Source organism: Diprion similis, chromosome 14 (genome assembly GCF_021155765.1).
Source record: "Diprion similis isolate iyDipSimi1 chromosome 14, iyDipSimi1.1, whole genome shotgun sequence".
Classification (NCBI taxonomy): Eukaryota; Metazoa; Arthropoda; class Insecta; order Hymenoptera; family Diprionidae; genus Diprion; species Diprion similis.
Genome location: NC_060118.1, coordinates 6773462 through 6794300, shown reverse-complemented (window position 1 = coordinate 6794300; position 20839 = coordinate 6773462). Strand labels below are relative to the sequence as shown.

General features: G+C 35.3%; 1 protein-coding gene across 6 annotated transcripts in view; it reads right to left on the bottom strand.

The window, feature by feature from the left end:
* The window catches only part of LOC124415036 (sodium-dependent transporter bedraggled), a 56313-nt gene extending 37258 nt beyond the window's left edge, over nt 1-19055 (bottom strand). For 5 of the 6 annotated variants that reach the window (XM_046896280.1, XM_046896283.1, XM_046896284.1 and 2 more), the window contains exons 1-2: nt 18929-19054; nt 971-2093 (exon numbers count right to left, since the gene is read on the bottom strand). In XM_046896280.1, the coding sequence (XP_046752236.1) occupies nt 971-2070 (1100 nt within the window). In that variant the 5' untranslated portion in view covers nt 2071-2093; nt 18929-19054. Of the gene's footprint in view, nt 1-970; nt 2094-18928 lie in introns of all 6 variants that reach the window. The other variant, XM_046896286.1, reaches the window with a different exon arrangement.
* Nucleotides 19056-20839: the final 1784 nt, after the last annotated feature.

The following is a 20839-nucleotide window of genomic DNA, read 5'->3' as shown; positions in this document are numbered from 1 at the left end:
CAACCGTCACTTCACGTTCAACCATAAGACCATCGATTGAGGGTATTTCAGGTGTACAGTCTGGTTAGAAAATGGTCAAAATGCAATAATCAAGAATCGGAGGTTTAGAATCAATAACCGCGAATCAAGTTCTGATGACTTTCACCAGAAAACTATAACCTCGATCGAAATAGTTAAATAGAATTAATAGTCGTAGGAGGTTTACATTTTCCATCGCCTTTTCATGTTGATGTTACACTCTTGCATAGTTTGAAAAATTCCAATCAACACTATCAGCTCATTTCGTTTGTGAATATACACTCTAAACTTGAATCATTTTCATAACACAAATATATTTTCAAGCAAAAGATTAGATTCTTATAAACAACCAACACCGATTTTACACAAGTTGTTTTTCTGTCAACCAGACTCCAATGAAAATTCAAGTTCAACCGATTTGTGGCCAAATTAAAATGTAGAATATCACAACGTATCATAAATTTTTTTTTTTTCAATTTCATAGGCATCATTTTGACCCAATTCGATGTGTACATCAAATCACTTCCGCTCATGTTTAACCACTTGTGGACGTAACCTTCGTCTGCAAATAATGAATGAATGTGGCTAAAACCGGATCAAAACGATGGCCATAACTGGTCATACCAAGGTGGACAAAATCGGAACATCCATCCTGATTCTTTTATTTAATTAACAAGAAGACCGTGGCAATAAAAAAAAAAGTGAAATGGTATCAAAGAGGATAAACAGTCAAAAAATGTAGCCAAAACCAAAATATCGTTTACAAAAACAAATCACCGAGCAAAAAACTGTTGACGTTATTGTCGATATCAATATGCTTCCTAATATCGCTTGAGTTTTTGATAAAAACAATAGAATGTAAAAATAAAGTTCAATCCATAACACATAATTTCGAATAAAACAAACGATTGTCAAGATACAAGTTTTTATCGAAGGAAAATCACCAACTCACCTGAGGGAGGAATCGGATCGTTGTAAACCACTGGATCCACGGGAAGTGGACGGCAGATCAAGAGGATCGAGACCAAGGCTGGTAGATCGTTGGGTCCTTAGCCCAGTACTGTCAGAGAATTTGCGACCAGCGGCACCTTCGGTCCATGACTTCCGGTTTTGATTGTTCAAGGGCCTCTTACCGTTCCTGGTCCCGTTCCGGAGGACCATCTCTAGGTTGTCAGGTCCCGATTTTCTGCTCGAAAGCCCGAGGGACGTGCGCAGAGAATGGGACTTGACGAGACATCGAGGTTTCGGGATGACATATCCAAATTCGAAGGCAACTGAAGCAGATCGAGGCTTTCCAGAAGTATTGGAGGGCGGCGAGGCCTCGAACCCAAGGTTTTCGAAGTCCCCTGAGCCACGGGAGGTCCGTCTTATCAGAACCTCAGCGTCGTTTTCGGGCCCGGAATTTCCCCCAACTTGTACCGAATTCGATGTCTCGAATGTGTCTTGCCCGAAGTTGTTTTCGCCAGGGAAGGAGGTCGGCTCCAATGGGCAATTAGCCGAGCGTAGAAATTCCTCGGCCATCAACGGACCCTCGGACGAAATGGACTCGTTAAAGTTCCCGTCCTCGTCATCCTCGTCTTCGAGCTCCGCCAGGAAGTTGAACGCGTTCGTTATCTCCCTGGCCTCGAAGGACGTGTCCTGGTCCTCCAGGTCCTCCACACTTATACCGTCGATGGTGTCCTCCGCCGACAGTTCAAGGTTCTTCGTTATGTCCTTGACCCGCTTTATCGTGTCGGAGGAAACGACGTCGATCCGTTTTGCAGCTGGGACGAACTTGTCGTGTCCAAGGGTGACCAGCACGTCACTTCCCAAATCCTGATCCTGCTCGTGGTCCTCGCTTATCGACACTACCGATGGATCCTCTTTGCCTCCTTCTGACAGGGACAGCTTCTCCTCCAACTTAGGAGGGCACACGTCCAACAGGTGCTCGTGTTCCTCCTCGATACCTTCTTCGAAGGATAGAGGCGACCCTTGACTGCGTCTGCGCGATATGCAGACTCCTCTTATACCAAGGTCGATCAAATCACCATCGTCCAATTCAGTTCCGGCCATTTTGTAACCGTAACGCGCAGCTCCTTGAAAGAAAAAATTTTCTACGGTTACTTAGAATTTCGATCATAGACAAATAGATACGAATGTACAATCCTCTTAGGGTACCAAAGGTTTGAATGTTGTTAAAATTGCAAGTGCGAATGTCGTAGGTACCAAAAACTATCTGTTTGGTCTTATTTTATTGTTATTCGTCAACACTACGTCTTCTGACGTAGCTGAAGTTAGTAACTTAATCGTGATTGCTCTTTAAAATGACTTCCATGGATTTGTTAGCTTTTCGTACTAAAAGTAGGTTAGGTTAGGAAATAGGTTAAGGAGTGATGAGAAATAGGTTAAGTGATTTTTTTTTACTGACTCATGAATTTTTTTCTGGCTAGCCAGAAATGTATATAATTAATTGAAACTTTGAAAACATTTTATACATATATTCAAATAAATATCGTAATTTTTTTCAAAGTATTTCTTCGGAAAATTTGAATGATTTCGAAATTACTTCAAGACATGTTTTTCTTCCGTATTAACCTAACCTCCTCCCCGCAAAAGAATTGAAAATTGCATTTTTTTGGGGGGGATTTAAAAAAGGTGGTAAAACGATTCAAAAAATTTCCATCATTGCTATTTGTGCTAATGATAATTGCTAAAGATAACTAAAATAACACTTTTACTGTCCTAATAGAAATGAAACTGAAGAAGTTCTAATATCACAAGTTAAGATATCAATAATTTGGGATCAGTTTTTACGATTGGAACGTCCAAAGTTATTGAACTCTGGTGTTTTTGATCCAATTCTAATGTTTTTTGACAATTTTTTTTTAAAATCCGTGCTTCCAACCATAGAGGGATATACAAAGAACATTTTCACTAAATTTCGAGTAAATTGGTCCATCAAAATTTAAGACATCACGTAAACCGTATCGACAAAAGTAGTTTCAACAAAAACGCGTTTAAAGATCGTTCCAGTCGGACCGGTTTAGCTGACGCGTCACAAAAATAACTGTAACTCTGAAAATAATTTAAATTATCAAAAATCCTCTCAGAAACCTATTCGTAAGGGTCTAAACTTTGAAAATGTGGATGAAAAAAAAAACATTTTTTCAAATTTCTAGACCAGAATACTCCCTTAAACACCAATTTATGAGATAATAGTAAACTACATCTAAGATAAATGTAGTGAAGTACACTGGATTTACTGGTAAGGTGGTACAAAAAAATTCTCATTTTGTTCCAAGAAGCACATTTTTCGATAATTGTAAAAAAAGAAGACAGTTAAGAATAGGAAAAATAAGCAAAGCCAAACATTTTTCTCCGTATATTTTCTTGACGGTGCAGATAAATGCTATGAAAAATTCTTACACTAAAAATCAAATTACATACCGATAATTCCAAAATAACAAAAAATTAACACCACTTTTATTATACAAAGAAAATTATTGTGAATTTGTAATATCGAATCGACAGAATACTCCACGAAAGGATAGAAAATTGTGAAAAAAATAAATAAATAAAATAACAAACAAACGAAAAGAAAATAAAAATCGAATCACTTACCAAACTTGAAAATATTTACAATAAATTCCCGAATATTGGAAGAAGCGGTCGACCGAGTATTTTTTTTCGTATACATGATTGATATTCGAATATTTAATGATAAATAGACACACTGAACAAAATTATTAAATATAATCCTTCGATTGAAAGTGTTTTGAAAATTTGATTTCACACGCGAATTGCAGATCGATCGACGTTCTGATCGATCGTATACTTCAAACCGAACGTCTTACAACTTTACTGCGTTATTGAAATTTGAAAAGTGAACAGAGAAGCTCGGTGCAGCCCAGTTGTTAGAAATAGTGCAGCCAGTCGAATCGCGCTGCGACAATTGATACAATAAGAGTGCAGTTTAAAAATTAAGGCATATAGAACCGAGTGTCTCGAACACCGCCATATATCGTCTTCTACTCTTCAATGCGTCAGCTCATTTAGTGCGGTGATTAACATGGAAACGATAACTCGAGAGCAAAGCCGCGTCTGTGTTTGTGTGTCTATATATATATATATATATATATATAATGTCATCATTACGTGTGGGAAAGGAAAATACCTTCAAATTCATTGTTTTTCTTGCTGTTCGTTCTGTAGTGTATGAGCTATTCCATGCCAACTCGACAAATGATTTTCCCCTCACAATTTTTTATACAATGTTACTTACTAACTCTGAGTAGCTCTTCCGAATTATTTCAAATTTTTCTCTCCAACCGTTGATGTTTTTTTTTTTTATATATATATATATAAATTTTTTTTTTTTTCAATTTCCAAGAAAGTTCTCAAAAATTCTTCGACCTAATTTTATGAAAAAAAATAATTCCGAATTTGCTTAATTTGGTATTTTCAATGATGATTATTCATTTGTCTACAATTATAAATGAAAATACTGTATTAAGCAAATTTGGGAATTTCTATTTTATTTGTTTCTAAATCAGTTAAATAAGTATATAGAAAAAAATAGTTTTCAATTGCGGATTTCACCTGAAATGATCGTCTCTGATAGAAGAATATTGCAGATAATTTCAAATGTTTCATTCTGTTTTGATCTTAAAAAATATACGACAAAATAACAGTTGGCGAAAAAAATCTGAAATAATTCAGTATTATGCTTTTTGGATTTGAAATAGTCGTATAATAAATTATAAATGAAATCAAAAATGATGAGGAAAAATCACTTGTCGAATTCTAGTGGAATACCTCATACATAGTATAAATACTTCCACTGATTTCTCACCTAATTTCACACGATGGGCAAAACAATATTTTTCGAACCGCATGGAATGCCTCATACATACACAATAGCATCACAACATGTCAACGCGTTTACCACAACAAATTCCATCGTTGTTCCATGTTCCATGTTGAAATTTTCCCCAGTTGTTGGAAAAACGAGACGCGATGTTTTAATCAACTCACAATCGCACCTCTTCTACAGTTGAGCTAATGTTGCAATTGTACGATCGGACCACGTTGTTTATATACTGTTTGGTTTCGTTCAGGTGTGATAATTAAAGGCGAATGATTACGCGTCGAATTGGTGAACGGACGCGGAAGAAGAAATCAGTAATTCGTGAAGCGTAGAGTCCGATAAATAAAAAAAAAAAAAATGATTGAAAATCAAGGTTAAAAGAGTGAAACAGTGACAGTTTACTGAAGTTTATTTTTATATGCGAAGCAATCTCCTCGGTGCAATCAAAAACGTTGGTGAGACGGCAAATTTTTTACCGAACAATAAAGTTCCGTTGTTATTACGTATAGCAAGTTGAATAACTTATGTAACGTCAAATAATATTGGCTTTATAATCTCTGAATGCGGAATCAAAGGAAACGGTAACTTGTTTTTTTTTTTTTTTTCTTTTTTCTTTTTTTCCAAGTGGCGAAAAATTTTTATCCGATAAAAACAAAAAAAAAAAAAAAAAAGGTACTCAAAAACTTTTCATCGCTTTTGTTTGTTTGTTTGTTTTTTTTTTTTTTTTATGAAACTCTATAGATCTTAATAAAAATAAACATACCCGGGAAATAATTATAATGTTACGCAGAATTATTTTTTCGATAGTATTTACAAGTTTTTTTTTTGCGTCATTTATTACAGAGGATTGAGATGTTTTTTTTTTTTTTTTTTTTTTTTTTTTCTATCAAAGAACAACGACAAATAAGCAGAGAATGCAACGTATTAGCGGGATCGTTTCTTTTCTTTTTTTGTATTCGTTTGATTTAATACTAGAATTTATAAATTTATAAAAAAAAAAAGATTAGAAAGAAGTATTTTCAAAAACAAAATTATTCATTTTCTCGTTTCTAATGTATATAATATACTGATAAAAAATCAGTACCTATGTAAACACATATATTTAACGCGTTTCGTGTACGGCGAAAGTTCGATTCAAAAAAGAAGAAAAAAAAAGGAATAAAAAAAACTCTTGGATGGTCATTTTTATACTAATAATTATTTTAATTCTGTAACCCGTTTGATGATAAAAAAAATGTTTATTCCCATTTTATCGATTAATTTCACATATTTCGTGTTTTTTTTTTTCCCCAAATATGGAGCATCAAAAACGACAAAATAACCTTTTTTAAGCATAAATTGAATTGATTCAAAATTTACGAAACGAATAATCCGCACGAAATTTGTATATCTTTTGTTTGAGAATATATTATATATATATACATATTACTTAGGGTGGTCGTTAAATGGAAGATCGTGTTAGGTGATTATAAATCGAGTCCAAATGTAAAAAAAATTTATATTTAAAGCCAATTTACGACCATCCAACATTGAAATTCCAAAAAAACCATTTAACGACCAACTAATACATATAGCTGTATAATAAATACCGGCACTTTTTTTTTTACATTAAAACACTTGGACGAACAAATGAAATGTAACTTGCACCATTAAATGAATGTCATTTTTGTTAGTTACTTCAACTTTACTTAACATAGTCGAAAGGTGCGTGGAAAATCAGGATAATCTTGTATTTGGAAACCTTGAAAAGTCGGGGAATTTCAACAATCCGAATTCAGTGGCAATTATTTGAAGTTGGCAAAAAAGAACTTTTCTCAAAATGCATATTGTTATTTATCAACGTTGCATTGTTATATACCGGGACCATCTCTAGAAACTAAACAGGAACTGCGCATGCGCGAATTTAAATCCGCCGTCCGTGCAGTCTGGCCACCCCGAGACCCTGCTGTCAAACTCTGTTTCTGTCGGCGATGTAGTTCACATGCATTTTTGAGGTTAGAATCTCAAGTCATTCAGATAGTCACTCGGAAAGGCTTGGGAAGCATTTGTTATTGAAAATTGATTGTTCAAAGAACGGTCGGAATTTAATGCTGATGCTCTTTGAAAATTCGTCCTATTCGATTGAAACAAGAAATCTGTTCAAATGTTGGGTGCTTGGAAGAAACGAAGCAGGTAGGTGGGGACAATTTATTCAATCATTTTCATTACTTCATACATTAAGAATAACAATGAAATTTTTTTCTTTCAACAGAAAATACAGCCAAAATAATAGCATCTCTGCTGTTAGCTGATGTCTTCTCTTCCCATTCAATTCATGACACATGCAGAGATCATCGGCCACTTTTGTTGGTTGAAAAAGGAAGTTGTAGATCTTACGGTTTCTTTCAATTTCAAATCTAATCTAAAGAAATCTAATCCCAAGAGTAAAACTCAGAAACATTCTGTGACACAAGTTAAAAATCAACATTTTCAAAATGTGCCTCAGTAATTAACTTTAAGGATAATCATGTTTTAGAGTAATGTTCAGAACATTCATATGAAAATATTGACTTATCGGGTTCAACATTGTACCCCTTGTTCCTTTGAAACAAATGAATATCTAATTTTCACTGAAGTTCATGAAAATATCTACTCAAACCTAAATCCAATACAATATCTTGTTCATAGTGCTCCGAACATCATCCAGTAACATGAATGTCCGGAAGGAATCCCTCTGTCGCAGAAACCGTTATAAGGTTCTTTGTTTTTAACTTGTGCCACTAGATAACTTTTGCATTGCAGATTCCATTTCCAATCTTAGGATGAGATTTTTTGTTTCGAACAGTGTTAACATGGGATGCAGAATTAATTGTAATAAATGGAGATTCACAAACTCTCAGTTTCAATGAAGGACCATTGTAAGAGTATAAAATTGAATCTGGTTTCAAGCTTTCAATAAGTTACCGGATGACTCCCTGATAAAGATTCATCATAAAAAAGTTAGCCAGCAAGTAAGTCCTATTGTAGACAAAGTGATCATTTGTAACGTGTACTAGTAAGTGAATGCATTCCTTAGACCTTGCTGGGGTTGAACGAGGCTCAAGCACGGATGATAGCTGCAACTAGCTAGTCAGATGATACTGTCGATTAATATTGACTTTAAAGACATTTTCAACTGAAGTTATCCAACATTTTTAGATTGAGATTGGTTCAGTTTACCCATCAAAATTCATCCTTGGAATCTGATTTAACACTTGAAACACTATTCATCTGAATTGAATACCAAGAGAGTGAAAAATAAAATATCAAAACTGCCGATAATAAAATTTGAAAAATAATGTGGACCAATAATACTGCTTGGATTACAATGGTGCACGGAATGATTGCTCTGTAAAATTAGTTAGCAGCAATTGTTGAATAACAAACTTATTACTATTGGCTCGATAGATCTAAAATAATGGAATATTCAAACACCATGATCTGTAGCGTGTCGTGCTCTTCAATTTTGCCACGACTGATGTTCAGAAGGTGGCGATGACCAGAAGAAATTCCTTCGGATACCTGTTGTCTAATGGAACAACGGAACAACCAGGTTCGATGGTTGGAACGGTGGCACCAATCGAGAAACTAGGGTCCTAGCCACCAAAACGTTTTGACCATCAGGTAAGGTATGATTTTCATCCTATTATCCAAACTTGAAACTTTAAGTCTGTCAGAACAAACGAATTTTATCATTGAATACATGTGAAAATATTGTAATATGCAAATATCATAGCATCAGAAATTTACTTACACGCTTCAACGCCTGACAACTTTAGTCTCGCTTCGATGATGGTTGTTTCCCACCTGAAAATATTAAAAGATATTATCATCAGACAAGAGCTTCTAATTGTTTTGGATACCACTAATTTTCAATAAATTGCGACAGAAAAACGAATTGCTACTTTTTGTACTCCTAAGCTTTGTGTTTCAAGATACACTATTTCTTTTATTCCTTGTTACTGATTTTATTTTAATATTTCATGTTCATCGGCACTGATTACTGGCTTCCGGAGCACTGCACTGTAACAAATCTACTCTGGAGCAACCTTCTACTGGGTTTCAACAATCCATTTATTTTTAATTTTATGTAAATAAAGAATCTGTTTGAAATAAACAATATTTTTACTTACCTGCCTCAGTTTGTCTAGACTCCCACTCGTTGATGACGTTCCACATTTAATTTCAGTTTTCTTCTTTCAATAAATAACTGATCCAATTTCTGTAGCTTTTGATATTTGTTTCTCCATTGACGCCTTTATTGTGTCGATTAAATATCTGCTAATATCAACTACGGTATTGCTGAATGACACTTTTCTTAGAAAATTCACGATAAGTAGGAATAAATATCAACATAACCTCAATACGCTACTTTACGCGCGAGATATTCAGAGCCTTGTCACATTTCGTGTACGTTGGTCGCCTTGGTTAGCTGACGAAAATTACTCCGCGGGGCAATTTCGCTGACCAATGAAATTGAATCATCTGGCGCATGCGCAGTTCCTGTTTAGTTTCTAGAGATGGTCCCGGTATATACATACCTATAATTCAACCTCAGAATTTTGGTATGACGATTCAAGTTCGTCGTCCTCGCGGTTATTACTGAGTTCAATGTAATGACGAGAAACGAAGTAATGAACACGAACCCAGCATATATATGCATACAAGGGCATTGATGTATATATATTATACATACCGTGTGTCCATGAGGAAAGTGCGTACATTATGCGCGTACGTCGGGTCGGTCGAATTTTTTTGCCCACAGTTATCGCCTGATTCAGCATGCGACGCAATACCAATCGCTACTGTCAGAAAATGTCCCTAGGAGCCGTAGTGTGAATATACATGGTGTACCTAGGATTGCAGCTTCTTTTTCCAAAAAAATTTCTCTCTCGCGCCAAATTACCTTAGATTGATGGTGATTAATTGTTGTGACGTTGAATTTGCGTGGGGAAAAAATGAGCGGGATCTTAAAAAAAGCGTCCGCCAGAAAAATAATTCCCTAACAATATAGGGATTTCTTTAGACAGTTGGTACATATCTTCTTTGAAGGCTTGGACCTCGAAGAAAAGGGCGTGTCGTAGGAGTTCTCGGCACACCATGTACTGATCTCTACTCGTCTCACTCCCTCTTCATTTCTTCTTATACTCATACAAAATCTATCGTTTTTACATCATGTGTCACTTTCGCCCGATTGACGAAAGGAAATGTTCTTCGCGAGTATTCGGGATCAAAAATTCACTTCTTTTTTGATCATTCCGTTCGTGAAAAATAACTAGATATTACAATATATGCTCTTATCTCTATTTCTTAAGGACGGTGGAATATGTCAACCTAAAATTTGAGCGCAATACTTTCGTTCACTCGAGTAAATGCACACAGCTGTCTCTTAGCCGTTTTTTTTCCTCTTCGTCTTTTTAGCAGTCCACAGCTAACGGTGGGCTCCTAGGGACATTTTCTGACAGTCGCGATTGGTATTGCATCAGCTGCTCAATCAGGCGCCAACTATCATCCAATAAAATTTGTAAATTCGTGAAAATGTCCCTAGGAGCTCATAGCTAACGGTGGGCTCCTAGGGACATTTTCTGACAGTCGCAATTGGTATTCCATCGGCTGCTGAATCAGGCCGTAACTGTCGCGCATAATGTGCGCACTTTCCTCATGGACACACGGTATATGGTAAGGCAGTGAATCATATCCATTAACCAATTTATTCCTCCTCCATCCCGCTTCTTCTCGTCGAATCGAGATATGCAGTCCAGCTATTTCTACCTCCTTATCTCTCTCTCTCTCTCTCTCTCTCTCTCTGTGCTACTTTTTATCTCCTCAGGGTAACGAACTTATGTGCATTGTATATAATATACATATGCATTGTGTGTTTATACAGTATTATTGTTTAAAAATGTATTATAAAAGAAAACAAATGGACGAAATTATCAAAGTTTAAATGAAGTGTAAATAAAATCGAACGATTTAAATTGAATTCGGTTTAATTTAAAGAATTTTTTTTAACTCTTGCAGAAACGAAGTTACTAAACTCAAATTCGACTGACGAAAATTCTGATATTGTTTCGTAATTTTCCAGTGCAAAACTCGTATATAAAAATGAATTTTTAACACCGTTAATATTCTTTTTAATGAATCATAAGTTCATTGTTATTAGATAACCTTTGATAATTTTTCAGAATTCTAACAGAATTTATTCACGATTTTAAGGTCGTAGAGAATTCGTTGAATGGACAAACGGAGTCCTAAGATTGTATAATGAAATGAAATTCGACAATCATTTAAGAAATCACGATATCATTTAACTACCGCAAAATCAAGTTTCTTTACGTGTTGTATCGGCAAAACGAGTGGGTTGAACATTTTTCCTGCTTTATGTTTACGTCAAGAAGATATATTGTTTCTTCAATCAAATTCGACTTTATCGACTTCAGTCGTAGCTTTTGAGATTTCTTTTGATTTTTTCTTTTTGTTCGGTGTTATTTCTTGAACACGTTCTTGTTTGGACTGCAGAATATCGACATCCACCTTATGATGTTATATATGTATGGGGAATTCCATGCGAACCCAACTAACGTCTAAGCCACTCAATTTTTGATTTCGTGCAAATTTTTTTCTGCAATTGTCCCAAATATAAAACACTGCCTTCAATTTTTTCATATTTTTTATTCAATTAGTTAATCATATTATAATAAATAATGAAAATGATTTTGAAGAGGATGTTTTTTAAAATTCTCAAAAACTTCTCAATACCTATATTATTTTCTTTTCCAAACATTTCAAAACCGAACCCATGGGCTAAAAAAAAATACAAAAATCACTACATAATGGAACCAGTCTAGAAATATTCCAAGTGAAATATAGAAGTTTGAGAATTTTCGGGGATTTGCAGACTGTTTAAGCAATGCTTTAGCTGACCGAAAAAATTGAAAGTCGCGAAAAACAAATGGAAAAAATCGGTCCACCATGGTCCCGCTCTTGAAATTTTCGGACTAGAAAATACTGTTTTTAGAATTTTTTTCGACAATTTTAAGAAAGATCCTTTGCAAAATCATTTCAAATATTATAAATCGTTGAGCAGTTTATTGAAAAATCTGAAAAAATTCAGAGTACTGTTTCAGATTTGGGACAAATGCGGATAATTAAAAAAAAAAAAAAAAAATTGAAACTGGTGAGGCTCTTCATTCCTTGCAGTTCAGCGCAACAATAAAAACAATTATAAATATGACTAGCCAACGACGCGTACGTGCATCACGTCACACAAAGAAAGAGATTATTGTCCGTGAAAATAAAAGAGATAAGAAAACAGAGATTGTTAGCTCAGCTTCTCGGAGAGCAAACAGGTATCTGTATAATCTATGTAGGCAGGTAGTTATACTCATGATGAGGCGATATTCCTTCTTCTTTGCTCCAATAGGTATAAGTTCAAAATATACACATCGGGTGAAAAACTGTATTCTGTCCTTTCAATAGAGAAATAAATTTTATGAGATCGGTAAGCTAAAAATTGTGATTTTTTTTAAATTCATCACGAAATAGATTTTTTACGGCATGGGCATTGAAAAGTCCACTTTGTGTGGCAGTTTTCGTTCCGTAAAGTGACGCTTTATACGGCAGCGAACAAACTTACGGAATAAAGTCTTTATTCCGCAGTTTTGATGCGCAGTTCGAAGTGCGCATCCCAAACTGGCGATTAAAGTAGCTTCGTCGAACAGATCGCGACATAACCTCACTCTTCGTTTTGCTTTTCAATGCCCATACCGTAAAAAATATTTCATGTGGCATGCCCGTAAACCGTTTTTTGGTTCGGATAATTTCAGTACTCGCTTCCGGCTCGCCTTCAGCTCGTCCTGAAATCTTTATCCTTGCCAAAAAAACAGACGGTTTACGGGCATGCCACATAAATAGCTATTATCACGTAGATGATATTGAGTACGTGTAAAATTATTATATTCGTAAGCCAAGCACAAAATACTGGCACTGTAAACGACAGTTTATAAATATATATACGCGTTATTTCAAATCAATAGATATGTGTAGAAAAAAGTTATTAGATTATTTCTATTTTTCACTCTACGATCGTTCGTTTCATTCAAAACGACTATTCTCTACAATTATCTCTAACAGATTGCAATTTTGTTTTTTTATTCTAAATCTTAATCAACATATCGACTAAAATTCGTTCGAAGTTTTAGTGTTTTTTCTATCTTCGTTTTTTAAAAACGGATCTTCATAGATATTGGGAAAATACTCAATGTACGATTAAGAAATGTACGAAAATTGATAAAAAGTATCGATGTTTGTTCGACCAGCCTAAAAAATGATCGAAAAAAAAAATATATATATATCGTATAAGTTTTCGAATTCGAGACGAAGTCTTCAATATTTTGAGTCACATATTTAAAACTCTGCGCTTTTTTATATCGCGTACTATGTACAATATACAAAAAAAAAATATATATATGTATATCTATACTGCATGACGAAAGGATTTAATTGTCCGTTGGATTAACAATTGGACACCCTGTAAGTGGCGGCGCGACTATTTCAGCTGTGCATAATCGCTCTAAGCGCGTGGTGTACAGAAATATTTCACTTATTCGCAAAGTGACGACGACGACTCGTTCTTCAAGCTTCTTCAAGCAGAATAATAATTATCACCCCGTAAGTTCACAGCTATATAACGCATAAAGCAGGTGCTCTCAATGTCAACCTCCAGACTATTTCATGCATTTATGTACACTTAAATCTTTGAGTAAATGATAATTCAGCTGTTAAATGAATCATGCAGTATTTAGCGTTGGTTTAATTTTACAATTTTTTTTTCTTCTTTCTTTCTTTTTTTTTTTTTTTTTTTTTGTTCTTATCTCTTTATTTTTTTCATTTCAACAATATCACCAACGCGGCATTTTTGTCGTCGAGAAATCGTCGTGAGTTGTGAATCATCAGAAGACTGATTTATAACGAGACAGCAGTGATTAGATTTTCTACGACTAACCATGCGGTATTCAGTAGAATAATTAATAAACCTATAAACATTCGAGACGTAGTATTATTAAGAAAATAAACCTATAAATAAATATTCATCATATAACATATGTATGTCGAGGAATTTGTAATAAAAATTTATTCACAAACAACGGAATAAGATATGCTAATTTGATTAACGTATGACAAATGTGATTCAACGTTTGTAGAATTTAAGAAATATGATGTATTTAGTGTAACCTGATTTCTCTGAAATAATATCATTACAATCGAGATTTTGCATTTATATGTTGTGATTGGTTTCAAACTTTATTTCAAATCGGGGAGATATTGTTTTAATTGAATTCAAATTTGCCGATTTTCCTCATCACATCTTTCGAGCTACTCTTCGTTTATCATTTTTGATTACTTCTTTTTTCTTATAAACATGTTTCAACACGTTTCTGTCTAGACATTACGCCCGATATGTTCTCATAATATTATCCAGAGTTATAATTACATTAAAAAATATACATATAAATATTTATGGATTAAATAAATTAACAGTTTATCAATTAAATAAGGACTTAAAAACAATTTATTGTTACACCAAAATAAAATAATTTCAATAGTTACAAGGAAATATAAAACAAGTTAACATAATCGAAAAGATTTAGTAATGATTAGTCGTACTAGAATTTTGATTTTGTATCAAGATTCGAGAATGATATTTTTCGGTAACGGTAAAAAAATGAAAATAGTTAACGACTGTTTTTTTTTTTTTCTTTTTTTTTCTATCTTTCTCGGTGCAACAATTCGTTGCGTTAATAATTACTAATTTCCTCTACTAATTAATCGCTGTGTAATATTATGCGTAACATGTGTCGATATTGGTAATCCAATCTGGATATCCTCCGTGAATAATCAAACCTAGACATAATATGGACATTTGTTGGCAACACTGCGTTGGAATCCCCGTCCGCTAAATCGAAGCCCATCTTCCCGGTAAAGTGCAAAGAATAACATTCGTCATAGGGTAAATCTGACGTAATATCGATGACCCAGATGGTCGATAAGACGCTCAAAGCTGTTGAGTCAAACTTTTATCCCAACGTATAGTAGATAACGTACTTTAACCCATTGAAGCATACATTTTTTAAATGATCGTATGATCGTAAAAATTCTCACACGGGAATTTTTGGGGTCACTGATTACGAATTCGCTATCAGATTTGCGAAATTCAAGATGGCGGATTCAAGATGGCGGCGAAAAATTTAGGAAATTGCGGAATTTTGTGACCCCGAAAATTCACGAGTAAAAACTTTTATGGATGTTCTCGATGATTTAAATTTCAGAGTCCGCCATCTTGAATCCGCCATTTTGAACTTTGAAAATCTGAGTTCGGATTCGTAATCAGCGACCCCAAAACCCCACTTTTGCCAAATTTCAAGTTATTTTTTTGGATAGATTCTTGAAAAATGAATTTTTCCGAAAAAAACGTCATTTGTTTTAGTTTGTTTATTTATAAATCTTATATTATAATCAATTATGCTAATTAGATTATATTTTTATGTTCGTTCATTACTAAAGTAACGAAAAAGTGCAAAAAATCGAATCTGAATATCTATAAAAGTAAATAAACTAGAAAAATTTAAGAAAATCAAGGTGGAAACGTGAGTGCCGACCATGCTTCAAAGGGTTAATTGGTACGTAAAAGAGTTGCTGATGGGACTGCCGAAAAATGCGTCATTGCAGAAACAGATGACGGAGGATACAGGTGACTAATTCCCTAGGATACACGATGCGATGCGTAAGGAAACGTTGGTGGCAAAAAATCCCTATTTTACAATTTTGTGTAGCGACTTTGAAGTGGCTTAGTTTCGAAAATATGAATTACTTTTGCCTTACTATAATCTACTGTATTTCAGAGATTCTTAATATTTATTCCAAAACACGAATTATTACAATATGCTACTAACTTCATCCTCGTAATATACGCGATAATCGGAATATTTAGCCGTCAATTGTTATTATGTTGTTTCAAGTTAGTAACTTTACCGTAACGATCCCTGCCGAGGAAAAACCGTTATTTTAGAACCGTTTGAAATTCATTAAGTCGTCAGAAAAAAAAAAATGATTCTAATCATATTCTGCAATTTTAGTTCTTTCAAAATCATTGTAAGAATAAGAAAACAGTGATTTCTTTCCCATGCTTCGTTATAGGATAATAACGTTGCCAACTTCAACCTTGTCAATTATTACAATCACAATGAACGGAATAATATTACGCGCGTGAAAAGTCGCGTGGCTACGGTGCTGCCGGACTTTCACTGGGCGGAGAAACCTCGAAGCTTGTGAAAAAACACACAGCTGTGTTGGCCAACACTGTGGATGCGCTACGTCATCGGATTTGTTCAAAATGGGTTACAAAAGGTGAGCGTTAGTGCAGCTGGGTTTGGCTATACGAACCAACAACCGAAAACTACCGAGATGCGATCGGACATTAAATAACGGCCGAAACGGTACGGCTTTCTAAGTACTTATATACATAACGTAGAGTTGATGCTTCTGCAGTGCGAAAGAATGAAAGAAAAAGATATTAGAAGTTACAAAACCGGTCGCGCGCTATTGCAACAGGTTAGTAATACCCGATGATGTAAAAAATAAAAATTCGCACCAAACGGTGTTCGCGATAATTATGATCATCGGTGCTTCGGGGGCAAATAACTGTTATATAAAACCACCGCAATTATACACCATTTCTATTTTAAAGACGAATTGGGAAAATTAAACTTCAATATAACGTTGCGTAACTGCTCTTCTTGCAATATTTATTCAACTGATTGAACCATGCAATTAATTTAGAATCGTTCAATATAACAAGATTGAAGTTCGTGTTATGGGATCATCCCACTGTAACGAATAGAAAAATAGTTGATCTTCGCGATTTTTTTTTTATGTTTTATATGCGCTAATCAGGCTTATTTTTTTATGTCAAATCGAAGTATTCACGAAGAACAGAAAATAAATTTTTCAACGTTTATGAAAGCGATTAGATTCGAAAATCAAGGATTTTACTATCTTTCTGGAAAGTGTGACTCAATTAGCCACGTTGAGAAGCTGGTCAGATTTCATTGTTACTCAATTGTAAGTATTGCACATCGTGACTGCGGTTTCCCTGTGTTTCCACCGGTTAGAAAACTAGGGAATCTTCTTTAATTATCAGCTCAGTGAATTTTTTTCTGTAAGTCGAAAAAAAGTCTCAATCGTATAGAACCACGTTTTTCGTAAATGCGTTTCTACTTCCGGTGTATCGAGTCAACACGGAAGCACTTTTATGTACAAATTACGTAATCAATGGACGCAGTGCAATGATTCGTTCAGTCATTATACAAATAGTCTAAAATAGTATGAGTCAACTTTTCGTCCAGGTGCAATGAAATATATTTCCATTCTATATAATTTGCATCGTTAACTAACAAAAAAAAATATCTATAGTTGTATTGTTCTTCGGTCATTAGGTACACTAATATTCATCAATGCTTCAACCTTCGGGCTAACTAGTTTTCGTTTCGAAACAAAATGCGAATACGATTCTATACGAATTATGTGACAATGAGTGGCGATGTAACCGCCGTAAGAGATTGGAAGTCATTCTCACATACTTCGTATAGAATCAAAGTCAAATTTTGTTTCGCACCGAAAACACGTTAGCTGGAAGGTTAAGACATTAATGAATATTACTGTACAATTATATACACGAGGTTGAAGCTAGTGACGTTGACGTAACGAAACATTAGGGAAAATCACTATTTCTTATTTTTACACCGATTTTAAAAGAACTAAGATAAGAAATTATGAGTATGTTCTGTTTCATGGCGGTTTACTGAATTTCAAACAGTTCCAAAAATGGCGATATAACGGTTTTTCCTCAGCACGAATCGTTACGGTAACGTTACTAACTTCAAAATGATCATTATACAGATTTGAATAGAATTTCAATTTGCACTCGAATATACCGGAAGTGAAGGGCATAAGCATTTTTCGTATTGCAGTTTTCTTCACATTAAAAAAAAAAAAAAAAAAAACTATAATACATCCCTAATTCTCAAAAACAAAAAAAAAAAAAAAGAAAACTGCAACACATTGCAATCAGGCACAGCGACTGAGCCTCTTCAGCATTTTTCTGCCCCATTTATCGAAGTCAAACCAACTCGTGCTTGATCCGTTTAGAGAGATTGAGAGCAGCTGCAACCAGTATATATATATATATATATATCCGTTCGAATGCCTACACCGTGAATGTGTGTATTCGAACAAACCTGTAGGAAAGTATTATTATTATATCCGTGTAAAACACATACGCATATCGCAAGAGAACGGCCCGGCGCGAACAATGACCAACATGAAGTTGATCGCGTGTTGGTTATTAGGCGGTGCGCTATAAACCGGACCTGAGAAACGAGCGACGAGCGGTTTGCGCTGTACAGTTGATCGCTGTACAGACGCTAACGGGTTTCTTGGCATTTGGTTTATACGTTGTTAATATTATATCCATATAACGCCGGTCAAAACCCACGCATATACGTAACTCTTTATAAAGCAAAGATCGATCAGCGTCTCGCGCTTACAATTAGTTCGAAATTTAAATTCCTTCGAAATTTAAATCGTGCGATGCTCAATTGTTGCAGGGTTAGATCGAAACCACCAGCCGCCGACTACCTGCGCGATACACCAGCTCGCTGCTTCTGCTGCAATGCACGTATAAAGTGCAGCAATCGAACGCCGGCGGACGTTCGCCTCTTCGCTAGAGGACGACCTTCGTCTTTCCGTTTTTATTCCCATCTTTTACCTCCCATTTCTGTCGCTACTCGTTCAGTCAACGTTCTCTTGTTTCTCGCTCCTTTGTTTCCCCGCGAATATACGATTTGCGTTATGAATACGTATCAGAGCGCCGCACACCTCGCACGGATTAAATATTTGCAAGTACGAATATCATTCTTCACTTTTTTTTTTTTTTTTTAATTTACTCTGTAGATACGTTAAAAAAATGGATTCGCAGTTTATACTCACACATTTGCTCCCTGCAGGACAATGCTGTTAATATCCACGTTATCCATGCGCATCTGAGAGCACTATCACTGCATAATATAACTCGTTATTATCACGTACACTTTACTATAATTCCTAGATGTATTATCCATAAGTCTATACTTAGCACACTGACAAACTATATCAGATAAATCATAAACTATATCTAACATACACAAATTGCGCAGAGCCTGCGGGAGGAGAAAAACACAATGAGGGAAGAAAATGCGGAGAGAGTGCACACAGGTTGTCCACGAGGAATAGAAAACAACTAAGTAAACGACGGCACAGAGACGCGCCAATCGCGTACGCCGCTCACGCAATACTGAAGGAACGAGAGACGGGCGCCGTCTCTGGACTCGCGCGAACAGAGCGACTCTCGTATCGCTTTCTCTCTCTGTCTTCCTATCCGGCGTTCGTCGTGTCCTTTTCGCAGCACATGCTACAAGTTCTCACCCACACATTGAGCCGGGACGAATGAAGCATGTGAACTCGGCCGAACCGAGGTATATAGGGACCCGAAAGGACGGGATGGAATGGCTCTACTCGTTTTGGGATAAGAACAAGTTGGAAACATGAAACAGGGTACCTGCCGAGGCATCGAACTGACGCTGCACGAGTCATCTACTCGATTCGCCTTCAGAATTCCAAAACTAATACCCACCTGCCACTCATGTACATACATAGATACCTTCCTAGCTGTGCAACGCGATGCAGTTCGGTGCAGTCGCTTCGCGGCCACGCCAGTCGCGATCGATGAAGCTTCTCTGTGTAATAGCTCAGTCGCTGTGTATAAGAAATAATAATAAAAAAAAAAAAAAACACACCCGAAATATAAACTTTTAATTTTGTAATAGTTGAGGGGGGTGTCAGGATTTCATTGAGAGTCTAAATCCAGAATTTTCGCCGCCCTGTTGAATTTATGGTTTGAATGAGAAGATATCGATAGTGATAAAAAAAATTGTTACGATCAAAGTTGCAGGGAATTCAATTTCCCGCAAGTTTAGTTTAGGTGAGTTAATTATCAAAAACAAATGCCTCCATAAGTACAAGATGGCGGCCGAAGCTAATGCAGAGTCTGTTAAAAATTCTGGATTCAAACTATCAATGACCTCCATCCCCTCACCTCTCAACAATTAAAAAAAGAAAATAGTGGTATCAAAAAATTGGAATTTGAAATCTATGCTCCGACTGAACTATTATGTGACCCGTGGTTCGGAACACAAACATTTTCTATGTTTCTACCGGTTTTTAAACTTTTCAAAGGTCAATTAGTTTCTGGTTTTACCGTTCGAATCAAAACTTATTCAGTGAAGAAGAATAAAACTGTCGAAAAGATATTCTAGCAATCTTATTCGCGCCAATCATTATGAACACGAATCATTAACACAACGTTACTACTATGTGATGTAAATTATTCTAAACACATCAAGAATTTCAAAAAAAGGGTTCATAATTATATAAACGTTCGAATGATTGCACTCTGCCACTTTTTATCCGATCCTATTGTTTTTACACTCATTTTCCTCGCTGACAAGACTCCTAAAAATTGTCTACAACGGTTTTAAGAAATTGGACGTTTTGGTACATCAATATATTCTTATCCATTCTCCAGATAATTTGTTTCTCTATACCCTTAATCACTTCGCCATAAAATCGATTATCTATAATAGATCAATATATTTAGGTCTGCTTTTGCGGCACTTCTTCAAAATTCAACAATCATCATGAAATTCTAATCCATACTTTGCATTCTGGAATTTATTATTATAAAAAAATCGCCTTTTCGGTAAATACATGCCGCGAAAGTTTTGAATCTAGTTCCGCAACATTTGGGCTCAAAATAACGGTTTACTTGAGGCTATTAGGAATCGCCGATTCTAAGGATTTCCG